Source organism: Centruroides vittatus, unplaced genomic scaffold, assembly GCF_030686945.1.
Source record: "Centruroides vittatus isolate TY-2023 unplaced genomic scaffold, ASM3068694v2 contig_694, whole genome shotgun sequence".
In the NCBI taxonomy this organism is placed as follows: Eukaryota; Metazoa; Arthropoda; class Arachnida; order Scorpiones; family Buthidae; genus Centruroides; species Centruroides vittatus.
The window spans coordinates 456,340-468,743 of NW_027122438.1; the positions used below are offsets into that span (position 1 = coordinate 456,340).

The following is a 12,404-nucleotide window of genomic DNA, read 5'->3' on the forward strand; positions in this document are numbered from 1 at the left end:
CAAAGGAACAGAAACTTACATTCGACACACTGATAAAGAAATCGCAAGAGCCACAATCTGATTAGAATTCAACTTTGTTATGGGGATGGGAACATTTTTACCGCATTTTTACTTGTCTTTCTTTGAATTAAATGTTTCTAAAAGGAATCAATTGCACGCTGACTTTATGAACTTCTGATAAATTTAAAGACATTTTAAATATTTATAATAAGTTTAGATTTTCCGGAAATTTTGTGCCAACTTTTGTAAAGGTGTCGATTACTTCTACTTAATCCTGTTCTCAAACTAACACATTGTATACATTATTTTCTCAACTACTTATTTAAACTGTACTTTTATAAAAAATAATATTAAAGTACCAATTACCTCTTTATCTGCTTTTTGTGAAACGTTAAAATTAGAAATATTTTATTAAAAGTTTAAATTCGTCACGTCAATAATTTAACAGAGTTAAAAGTATTGTTCAAAAATAGCTCCTAGAGAATATTCAGTTATGGTTTCAACTTCTACCCGTAAGAAAAATATTATTATTACTATATATAATATACATATGTTATTATGTGTAAAATTCATGTATAAGCATTTCGCTCATTTGTACGGCTGCACGACTCTTTTCTTCTTAAGTTGAAACCACAAGTGAATATTTAAATAACTTCAAAGCAACTTTCTTTCAACTCGTTGTTTATATAAACTAAAATAATATTTTCATTTGTAAATGAACTGAAGAATATTTTTAAATAAATAAATGATATATGATATATACGTTATTTACTATTAAAAATAAATAACTTATAGTATATAGCGATATATAATTTGACTATTCTTCTTAGACCACTAGTATACTGTAAGACAAAATTATTAATTATTATTGAATATGAAATTTCATGTGTACAGTATTTTTAAATCAAAGATGGGAGCCTTTCATTCGGAGTGCCAGATCCCATTTCATATCGTATACTGTATTGCAGCTTTCATAAATGTATACACTCAGTATATACCAACAGAAAATATAATTATTATGTTAAAAATAACAGAAAATATACTTTCGTGACTGAAAATTCATAACAAAATTAAACTTATACTATTTTATATTTTATGAAATTGTACATCATCAGCGATTACATAAAAAATATAGAAAATTTCAATTAGAAAAGCATAACATAAATTTGAATAATATTGCCAGATTGAAAATTTCAGTAATTCTGAATGTGGCAATACAAATGATACAAAAGAAGCATTTAAATATCAGCTGTCTTTTATTTAATTTTTTCAAACAGGTCAGATACCCGATAATTTTTTATTGTTTAACTTTAATTATAAATAATTAAAGATTCAATTATCTAACGTTCATATTTTAAAACGCTAATTTATATTTAAAATAATAGTTATAGATATATTAAAAAACGATAATAAATTGTCTTAATAAATAACTTTGCAAAAATTAAAACTGTTGCTGTTTTAAAATTGCTGTTTTATTTTGGTGTTCGTCTAGTTCAAAAAATACTCATTGTTCAATATTGTTTAATGATAATATTTTACATTTTGTTTCAGATATTAAAGAAAGTTGTGTTCCGTCCAGACCACCAACAGCAGAAGACTGTCAGATTCACATAAAAGCAGCACTCGAACAATACTGGGACGAACATGATATTAAATACGAAAAACAAGAAGAAAGTGTACAAACGGAAAGTGAAGAAACAGAAGAACTAACTAAAGAATCACTATACGACCAAGACGAAGAAGAGACAGAGGATGAAGAAGCAACAGAAGAAGAAGAAAAAGAACATTTAAAAGAGGAAGATGAAGAAGACGAAGAAGAGGAAGAGGAGGAGGAGGAAGAAGAAGAATCAGAAGAAACAGTAGCCGATGAATTAGAAGAAAAATCTACCGAAGAAGAGGAAGAGGAAGAGGAAGAGGAGGAGGAAGAGGAGGAAGAAGAAGAGGAGGAAGAGGGAAAAAAAGAGGAGGAAGAACAAGAAGTTGGCAAAGACCAAACGGAAGAAGAAAAAGAAGTAACGGATGAAGAGGAAGAAGAAGAGGAGGAGGAGGAGGATGAAGAAGAAACTCCAGTAGAAGACGGTGAAGGTAAAAGAGATGAAGAAAAACTTGAGGAAGAGGAGGAAGAGGAAGAGGAAGAAGAAGAGAAGGAAGAGGAAGAAGAAGAGGAGGAAGAGGAAGAAGAAGAGGAAGAGGAAGAAGAAGAAGAAGAGAAAAAAGATGAATCTGAGGTAGAAGAAGAAGAACGCAAACAAGAAATTGAAGCTGGTGAAGAGGAAGAGGAAGAAGAGAAGGAGGAGGAGGAGGAGGAGGAGGAGGAAGGTGAAGAAGAAAAGGCTGAAGCCGCAAAAGAGGCTGAAACAAAAGAACAAGAAGAAGAGGAGGAGGAGGAAGAAGAGGAAAAGGAAGAGGAGGAGGAAGAAGAGGAAAAGGAAGAGGAGGAGGAAGAAGAGGAAACTGAGGAAAAAGAAGAAGATGATGATAAAAGTGATCGGATACAAGATGACTCTGTCTCTTCTAAAGATGAATTTAAAGATAAAGAAAGTGAAGTTATCACTAGTCATCCTACACAACCGCCTGCGGGGAATGAAACAAGTACTGTTAAGGACTCTTTCGAAAGAATACCTGAAGAGGTGATACTGTTTTACTATAAGTAATTAAATTACAAAATGCTAAATTCATTTCTTTCAAATATTTTTGTTTTTATTATCGAATTTACGTGAAGACTTCAGATGAAGCCTATATTATTGGAGTTGGAATGGCACAAGAACTTTCTTCAGAAGAATCAACATCTGAGCAACCAATTACCTCGGAAACTGAAGAAGAAGAAGAAGAGGAAGAAGAAGAAAAGCCTGTAACCGAAGAAGAGGAAGAAGAAGAAGTTAAGCAACCAAAATTGCCGCTTCGCGATAGAGACCATATCGATGAATTACTTGGATTAAATGAAATTGGAACTCACTATGATCAAGAAGACCAGAAATTTATTCAGGGTATACTTCACGAATTGAAGAAAATTTACGAAAATGCCGTTAAACCGTTGGAAATGATTTTCAAATACAGAGATATAAGCACTCGAGCTTTAGGAGGTAAAATTTCATTCTTTAATTAGTTAATTAATTACATTTATCTTATCACAAGATTTTTGGAAATTTTAGAAATGTAAAATAATAATTTAATGTTAGTAGTTTTCTTTAAAGAACTATAATTAATTGTATTTATTATTAAAAAAAAAATCTATTGACAAAATCTTCAACAATTTTAGTTAACTTAAAAAGAATTAATAATCGATTATGTTGAAAAATTTCTCAAATATAATATGACAAAGTTTATTATAAAATATGCTCTGCAAAATTTCAGAAAATGTGTAATAACAATTAAATTACCTAAACAAGAACAGTCATATTGAATTTTATTAAATTGAAAACATTTTATTAAAAGTTAATAATTTTTTTCGATTTGATAAAATTTTAATTCTTTATTATTTTGAGAAAAAAAAATGAACAACATAAAACTAAAATCCTAATAATAATTTATGTTATATGCAGATTTAAAATGTTTAAATATATAATAAACATTTTTGGAGAAAATGGAGGGGAAAATCTGTAATAAACAAAAATTATTCAGTTTAAACGCTCACCGATGGTCGAGGACCCTTGAACACTGGTAATTGGTTTCGTGTTCACGCCTGACAAAGGGGTTAGTCGCATGGTGTTTTCCCGGTTTGATTCACGTGTCTAACATTTAACGGTTGTTCATTGTTATTCCTATAGAATAGTAATTGAGCAAGCATCGTAAGTTTCCGAAGGCCGTATGTATTTTTTCTTACAGAGTTGCCGGCTTTAAGCCTGAGAATAACAATATACAGTACTCCACAGATCTCCACAGTATACTAACTGTAAATACTAAAATAATATATAAGCTTACTAATGATACTCAAACTAATAATATATAGCTAATTCTTATCTTTTCACTAGTAAAGTTCAATTTGAACATTCTTCGTCATGAATATCTGCTGACTTAAAGTTACTTAACGGCACCAGGTAGAAAACAAGAAAATAAAATTACGTCAAAAGTCGCAAGTTAGGACCTCGCTAGCTGCAGCTATAGTGGCGAAGAGTTACACATTCAAGATCCAGCATATGGTTCTATTCTTATTCTGAGAAACACAATAGCTATAGAATATTGTAATGAAGTTTGAAAACTGATATTTTCATTGATCAACTTTACTTTTAATTTGATTATTTATTAATTTTCTTTCGTCCTATCTCCTGAAGTTAAAACAAAATGTTAAAACAAAATGTTTGGAATAAGTTTCTTCACTTATTCCAAAATAAAAAAATAAAATATTAAATTAATAAGTTATTCCTTTTGAAAATTTTTACATTTTTATAAAATATTTTATTATTTATAAGAAATCTGTATAAAATTTTATCTATATCTACGTTTCTAATGTAAAAATCTTATATATATGTTGCAGTCAAAACCTGTTTTTAGTTAGAACGCGTTTTAACTAGTTAAAACTAGTTTTAACTCAAATTCATTTTTGACTAGCAGTAAATTCTAGTTTTAACTAGACAAAACGGGTTTTAACAAAGACATCCAGTATAAACTAGTTTCAACTAGTTAAAACGTATCCTAACTAAAAACTGGTTTTGACAGCAACATATAGAGTGATTCGGGGTAAGATGGTAAGCGGGGAAGTTGCCTACTTTTTGATATTTTCAAACAGTGACGTCAGATATTGTCATGTGTTTGTATGATGAATCGTTGGGCCAATATTGAGTGCGGAAAGCTTAGTTGGCTACCGTTACATCATTTTCTACATCTGAGAAGAATAAAAGCAAGAAAAGAACGAAGTTTTTGTTGTGAAATGTTTCTAGAATCATTTTAAAACTAAAAGTTAAAATAGAATTTATTAAAAATTGCGGAATTAATGTGTGATGTAGTTAAGGTTCTAAAGTTTCCATTGTGAGCTACCGCCGATCCCGATCAGACATGCTAGAACACGTACAACGTAAGCATCTTACCCTGATAAATGGAAAAGATGCCACATTTTTCATGGGGTAACATGCCTATTTTTTGTTAATTGAATTCCAATATGCCTATTTTTAATAAATTTTTGTTTTCTCGTTTTATTGCAGGATATGCATAGAAATTATATAAGGACTTCTCAAAAAGGTTTTTGGACTGAAAAAAGCTTTCAGCTAGCTATAGAGCACGTTAGAACGGGCGGAAACTTAACAATAGTTATACTGTGCTGTTATACTTACTATGAAGTACTTTGTACTACATATGCAATAAATTAAATTTGGTTAAGATATTCGAAAATTAATTTTATCAATTATATGCAATTATTATCCTAATGGCATTTGGCATCTCACCCGGACACTTGGGGTGAGATGCCTAAAATGCCAGACAGTAAAAAAGTCGTTATTGCAAACACAATATATAATTATTTTTCATATACTGCAAAGTTTTATTTGAAAAACGTACTCAAGAATATGATATTTTCGTTAGAGGCCTCCAAAACCCAAATTATCGCTATGATTTCCTTTATAAGCATAATGTTAGGCATCTTTCCCCGAATCACTATACATAACTTTATTTCCCCCCAAACATATTTATGTAGCTAAAATTAGTTTTAAGTAATGTTAAAAGTTAAAACTAGTTTTATCTAAAATCAAAATATGCATATTAGTAAATTAACTAAAATAACTAGACAAAACCCATTTTGTCTAGTTAAAACTAGAATTTACTGCTAGTCAAAAATGAATTTAAGTTAAAACTAGTTTTAACTAGACAAAACGGGTTTTAACAAAGACATCCAGTATAAACTAGTTTCAACTAGCTAAAACGCGTTCTAACTAAAAACGGGTTTTGACTGTAACATATATATTGTATTCATTCTATAACATATAGCCTATAGAATAGAACAGTAATGTATTGTAATAATAAATATGTATAGAAATAATTTAAAAAATAAAATATTCATATATCCTTTTTAGGTTAATGTTAGCTTAGGTAGCCAAGCTCGTCTCTAATTCCAGCAAGGAAACAGTGGGACGCACGTTCTAACCTAACCTAACCTATTCTAATAAATTACCAAAATTATTAGCAACCAAATTATTAGAATAGATTAGGTTATGTTAGAACGTGCGTCCCACTGTTTCCTTGCTGGAATTAGAGACGAACCGACATCTTGACTACCTAAGGTAACATTAACTCATTTTTATAAATTTTGATACTGAATATTCTTATATATTGTATCCAATACAAATATATTAAAAATATCTATTTATTGTTAATTAGTAAGAAAAAATACACATTTATTTGTTTATTCAATCATTAATTATTTAAAATATTATTTAAAATAATTTTAAATAACTAATTATTATTTAATATATATTAGTAAAATATATATTAAATAATCTCTCTTAAATAATCTTAAATAAAATATAAATTAAATAATATAAATAAAACTTAAATATATTAAATATATCTTTTTATACTCTCTTTATATTCTCTACTATAGTTTGAATCTATATATATAATCGAGACGAGTTGTTGATAATAATAATAATAATAATAATACAAACGGTTAGGAGTTGAAAGTTGAAATTTGGTACACAGTTAGGGTACATCACGAGAACGCACACTAAGAAGGGATTTTTCGAAATACCTCCCCACGGGGGAGAGGGACAGGATTAAGGCTTAACACTTCCATCAATAATAGAAGTGTTATGTAACAATGGAAGTGTCAAGTAACAATGGAAGTGTCAACAATGGAAGTGTTACGTAACAATGGAATTGTTAAGAGAAAGCGACGTGCAAAATGCAGATGCAGTTTTTTTCGTTTTTGCGGGAAATCGAACATATTTTTAGACCCATTTAAAAGTTCTCTAATTAGTCCGGAAACAGGGGGACTCAATTATTGCATTCTGTGAAAACGGGTAAGGTTGACTATAACGTAATAATCTTAATCTTCGCTATCGTTACTTTTGCCCGAGCAACGCCGGGCCTACCTGCTAGTTTTAAATATTTTATAAAATTTATTTCACTTTTATTTATTGATAAAGAATTACTATCAATATAGTTATAACTTAATTTAATTTTTACTATATACTAAAGGATATATTATAATAAATTAATTAAAGAATGAAAATATATTTATGTATAATTAATAATTATTCTTGTTTCTTAAAATATTTTTAAAATATAACTTTTCTTTTCAAATATTTATGTTAATACGAACTAAAATAGAATATCAGAATATCAGAGATGACACAAACAAACAAATTTCTATAAATAAAAAAATAATATCTCGTAAAATACAGTATAATTGAAAATTTCCCAATATATTTTTGTCATAAATAAGTAAATTTATTATAATCGGATCAAAACAGCTGTCTCTATGCAATGTTTTCAAATAGTTTTCATTCAGAAAATAAGTTGAAGATATTTTTACTCTAGTTGAGGTTTCGCAATCATTTTTTCAGTAACAATTACGTAATTCTTACTCTCCTGTAGTTTACAAAAATAGATGTTTGTTACTTTTTAACTTCTGTTTCACAAATATTATTTTTATTTCCCTCCTTATACAAATTATTTAATTATTTTTTGACTGTTAGTGTTAAATTCCCACACAAAATCACACACAAGACCACACAAAATCATACACAAGACCACACAAAATCATATGCGTGGTCTGTATTTTGTTTCATATCTCAGGACTTCATTGAATAAAAATTTCGAAATTTAGCAGGAATAGGCTACTTCTATATATATGAGGTATTGATACCAGGGGCGGATCTACATAGGGACTAATAGGGCTTAAGCCTGAGGCCCCAAATGTCAAGGGCCCACAAAAATTGTATTATCATCATAAATTTTTTAATACATTTTCATTAACAATGAGCACTTATCGTATAGTAAAAAATAGTTAGATAAGGTTAAGTAAAAATGGGGCCCCATTGGCCTTCAATAAGCCAACAGGCCCCGAAAAACCTAGATCCGCCCGATTGATACTAATTTCTGTTATTGTAAGTCAAGGAGAGACAGAGAAGATCATATCTCGAGTGGGATCAGATTTAATGAAAATTTTGGTCGTTATTTGCATTTACAATTTTTTAAAAACTTTCCCTACCTCTAAAATCATGCTTTTGCCTTTTATAACAATTAATATAAATATTTGTATCTACCTACCTATCCTGTACCTATCTACAATACTTCATTAAATTTGGGATGGGCAAAGTTTGTATATGTGTTTTTCTTGGATTTATTGATTATAATATTTTTTAAAAGACGCTTTGAGTTTCTTTCTATTAGTTTCAAGTAATATCCACCCATTTCAGATGATCAAATCATAATATCCATAATATTTTTTGCTATCCCGAGCAAACAAAGTCGTTTGCCACTCCCATATTTTTAAAAATTGGCTCAGAGAATACAATTTATTTATTTATTATAAATACTAAACATGTTTTTAGAGTTAATCATTTACTTCAAATGTAATATCTTAATTTTTTTTATTTAATTATTTTTTTTGTGAAATGCCGCACTGAAAATGTGCCACTTCAAACAGATGCTTGCTTTGCTGCATCTAGAATCAACCCTTTCGTTATTTTTTAAAACTTTCTCATCATATTTTATTGTTATATTGTGGGAAATGACATATATAATAAATAATTAAGAATGGAAATAAGGACAATAAGGCAATAATAATTTAATAATAATTATGATTTTTATTCCATTTTATTCTCTGTAGATCATATTGTCATACTCATTTGTCATTATGTAATAGCATTGTTTTTCTGTAAAATAATTCCATTTAAAATCTTCATTCTAAAATTTATTGTTATATAGCATTTTAAATTAATATATTAATTCTGCCTTTGTATTAATCTTTTAAATATATATTTTTTAATTTTATTGTTGGTCAAACGTTTAAAATTATTGATTTTTAAAATGTTATACAGAGAAAAATGGCTGTTTTTTTCAGTCATTCTAATATCTTTGTGACTACTACTATTCATCATATGCTAGTGTAGTTTCTATAATATGTTGTAGAATATTATAGCTTATATAATATTCTGTATAAAAGAAATAAATGTTAAAATTCGGATTAGATCAAACTTCGAATCATTTTACTACATCAAAGCTGAAAGTCATTACCTTAATATGAATTATAGAGATGTTAAAAATTATATAAAAATAGGCCTATATATATTTTAGAGAGTACAAAGTGGTTGTTCAAGTATAATATTCTTATTGTGAGTATATAACTTATCTATAACTAATCACATAGATGAAATAATACGTTCGACTTCATATACTGTATATATCAAATTTTCTTTTTTTACTTTCCCGGCTGTTATATGTAACAGAGGGAAAATACAGGTATACCTCGAGTTACGTCGCTCTCGAGTTACGTCGTTCCCGATTATACGTCGTTTGTCAAAAAAAGTATATGGAAAAATAAAAATCAAGTTTAAGTCAGTTTATTCGACTTTAAATCCGTCCGCCATAAACATTGAAGACGTAATATCACTAGAAAAGCGTTAAAAGCACATAAAATCATATTAAAATATGTACCTTTACAGTAAATGTTAATATAATCATCATAAATCCTAAAGAACGAAACATGAAAACATCTGTGTTTCTGTGTTGTCGTCTTATTTAGCGGTCTTTAAGTGCTCATTATTGGCGTTTAGTTACGACGTAAGTCGTAGTTTCGACTTACGTCGTAACTACACAAGTAAATTCGACTTACGTCGCCTCTCCTGGAACCAATTACCGACGTAAGACGAGGTATACCTGTATAGCGATTGGTCAAAGAAATTCAATGGCGTAGTGAACATAACTGGCGCCCGGGGCACGACACTTTATTGGCGCCCCCTCCCCCCTCCAGAAACACATAGTTTGTCTTGGAGACCATTTGGGCGCCCCTCTGCGAGTGGCGCCCGGTGCATGATAGACCCCTTGCACCCTCTCGCTACGCCACTGCAAAGAATGACCACCATCCCCCAAGATTTTTAAATTTTTCGACATAAGATGCCTTGAAATGTCGAGAAATGAAAAAATTCGGTTTTAGGTATGGATGTTAGTGAATGGGGAGGCAAGATTTTGTTCACTCTCTTTGAAGCTTAATAACGCCTGTGCTTTATGTTGAAAATTTATGAAATTTTGCAGGGAGGTTTGTTTATTAGGGAGATCGATTCTATTAAATTTTGGTGATTAAAGGTCCAGAGGGTGGGGAGATAACGGGGTCGTGTGTATCTCCAGTATGGTCGGACTTAATTACGATTGTACTCATTATTAGCATTTACAATTTTTTGTAAAACTCATCCCTACCATCGAAATTAAGCTTTTTACCTTTTTATAATATTTAAAAACTTTTTATAGTTTTTAACTAAAATATGAGAACAGATGGCGCCACCAAAATTTTAAATGTTGCCGGGAAAGTTGCTCAACTCGTTGCTAGTTTATTTTTTAAAGTTTTATTTGAAAAAAAAAATAGACCGTGGTAAAACTGAGCCTGATTATAATTTCAGTTTTAATATAGTTTTTCTTCCAGTTAAAATCTATATCAGCTCTCTATCTTAATTACTAATGGATTGAAATTTGAGTCTCAAGATTTGAGGCATGATAAAGATGTTTAATAATAAAAAAAGTAATAATAATAAACTAAATTTGAATTCTGTTTTGTCATTCCCAAAAACTTCCTTTTATAAATAAAAATAAAATAAAACTTCAGTTAATCTGTATTGTTTTATTCTTTTGCAAAATGATACTGATAAACCGACACGATAGGTTATCAGAAGTTTTTACTAGTAATGATCTAACAATAATTAATAATCGTCGAATGATTTTTTACAGAAGTTGTATGTGCGTCTAATCTAATTGAATAATCAATTAGATTAGACGCACATACAACTTCTGTAATCTAATGATTTACAGTAAAGAAATATCAATCACTTTAATATTGCCTATTACAAAGAATACAGTATATTGAACATTTTTATAATAATTTATAAAAATTTTGAATTTAAATAAAGATGTTTTCCTATGTTTATTATTATAAATTATTAAATTTTTGTTACACTCATGTTACAATACTATTAATTATGTTTAATAATTTATCAGAATAAATATATCAGTGTAAATGTGAGTGAAATGGATCAGTTTTAGCAAAATTGGTTATTGTAAATAACTATAACAGAAAATTAAATTAACTGTACTGTAAAAAAAGGATTGAAAGACTATAATTCGCAAACAGCCAAGTTTATCAAAAATGATTTTAACATTTCAAATGTGTCCCTTTCAACCTAATGTTTAAGTTTACACGCAACGTTTTATTGAAGGTTTTGCCTGTTTGGTCAAAGCGTCTTTTCACGTCTACATGACTACGTTTTATCTGAATGTTCTCCATTTTTCAAGATTCAGTATGGAGGAAAGACTACTTTGACGTGTGCCTCGTGAGAAAAAAGCCAAAATTTTCAAAAATGTGGTGCATAAAGCCATCATATAAAAGAAAGTGACATCTCTGTTTTTAATGTAAAATTATTTTTATTATTATATTACTATTACATCATTACGTTTCAATAAATCTTTTTTTTTCCTTTGAAACGGGTAACAATATTTTTTACTACCATAATCAAGAAAAAATTTTGACATAATTTTAGATAAAATTGGATTATTTTGGCCACTGTGCATCATCATTTATATCACACGAGTTGCAAATGCGTCAAGAACTGCAGTGAAAATGTAAACGCATAGACTCGTCCGTGGTTTCGTCAGAAAACGATGCTTTTCTCATCTGTCTTCGTTCAGTTCAGTCAAATCCTTCGTTTTGCTGTTCATACGCAACATTTTAGCTGATACGTTTTGATTGAACAGACAAAACTTTCGATAAAGCGTTAGGAGTAAACGCGAAGCGAAATATACTCAATTTTCAAATGGGGTGAAATAGACCTCGTGCTTTTCACCTACGATAATTAAACAAATACATCAAAACAAACTCACTACACTAAAATAGTTTAAAATAGAAAAATTTAAGAACATAATTTACATAACTGGTAAGGAAAAAAGCCAAAAAGAGCTAAAAGTCTCTTAGTGCTCGCTAAGCAGAAAGAGCCAAAAATAAAAATAAGAGTCTGTTCTTTGCCATCATTGTTAACAAAGCTGTCCTAGGGTTCTAGTTCATCTGGACTGGCTCTAAAAAAGTTTCCCTAAAAGACTAATTACCCCGAATGACTACCTGGCCTGTTCCTATTGTGGATTGGCCTTGGCCATAATGGGTATAATTTGAGAGCAGCCAATATAATATATATCAATATAATGTACTAAATAATATAATACTAAATATATATATATATATAATAATAAATATTATAATAATGTACTAAAGT

General features: G+C 29.4%; 1 protein-coding gene across 1 annotated transcript in view; it reads left to right on the forward strand.

Moving 5' to 3' along the window:
* LOC136980343 (uncharacterized) overlaps nt 1-12,404 on the forward strand; it is a 36,129-nt gene that overhangs the window by 11,216 nt on the left and 12,509 nt on the right. Inside the window, exons 2-3 of the mRNA XM_067276434.1 lie at nt 1,552-2,630; nt 2,723-3,083. Of these exons, the coding sequence (XP_067132535.1) occupies nt 1,552-2,630; nt 2,723-3,083 (1,440 nt within the window). The remainder of the gene's footprint in view (nt 1-1,551; nt 2,631-2,722; nt 3,084-12,404) is intronic.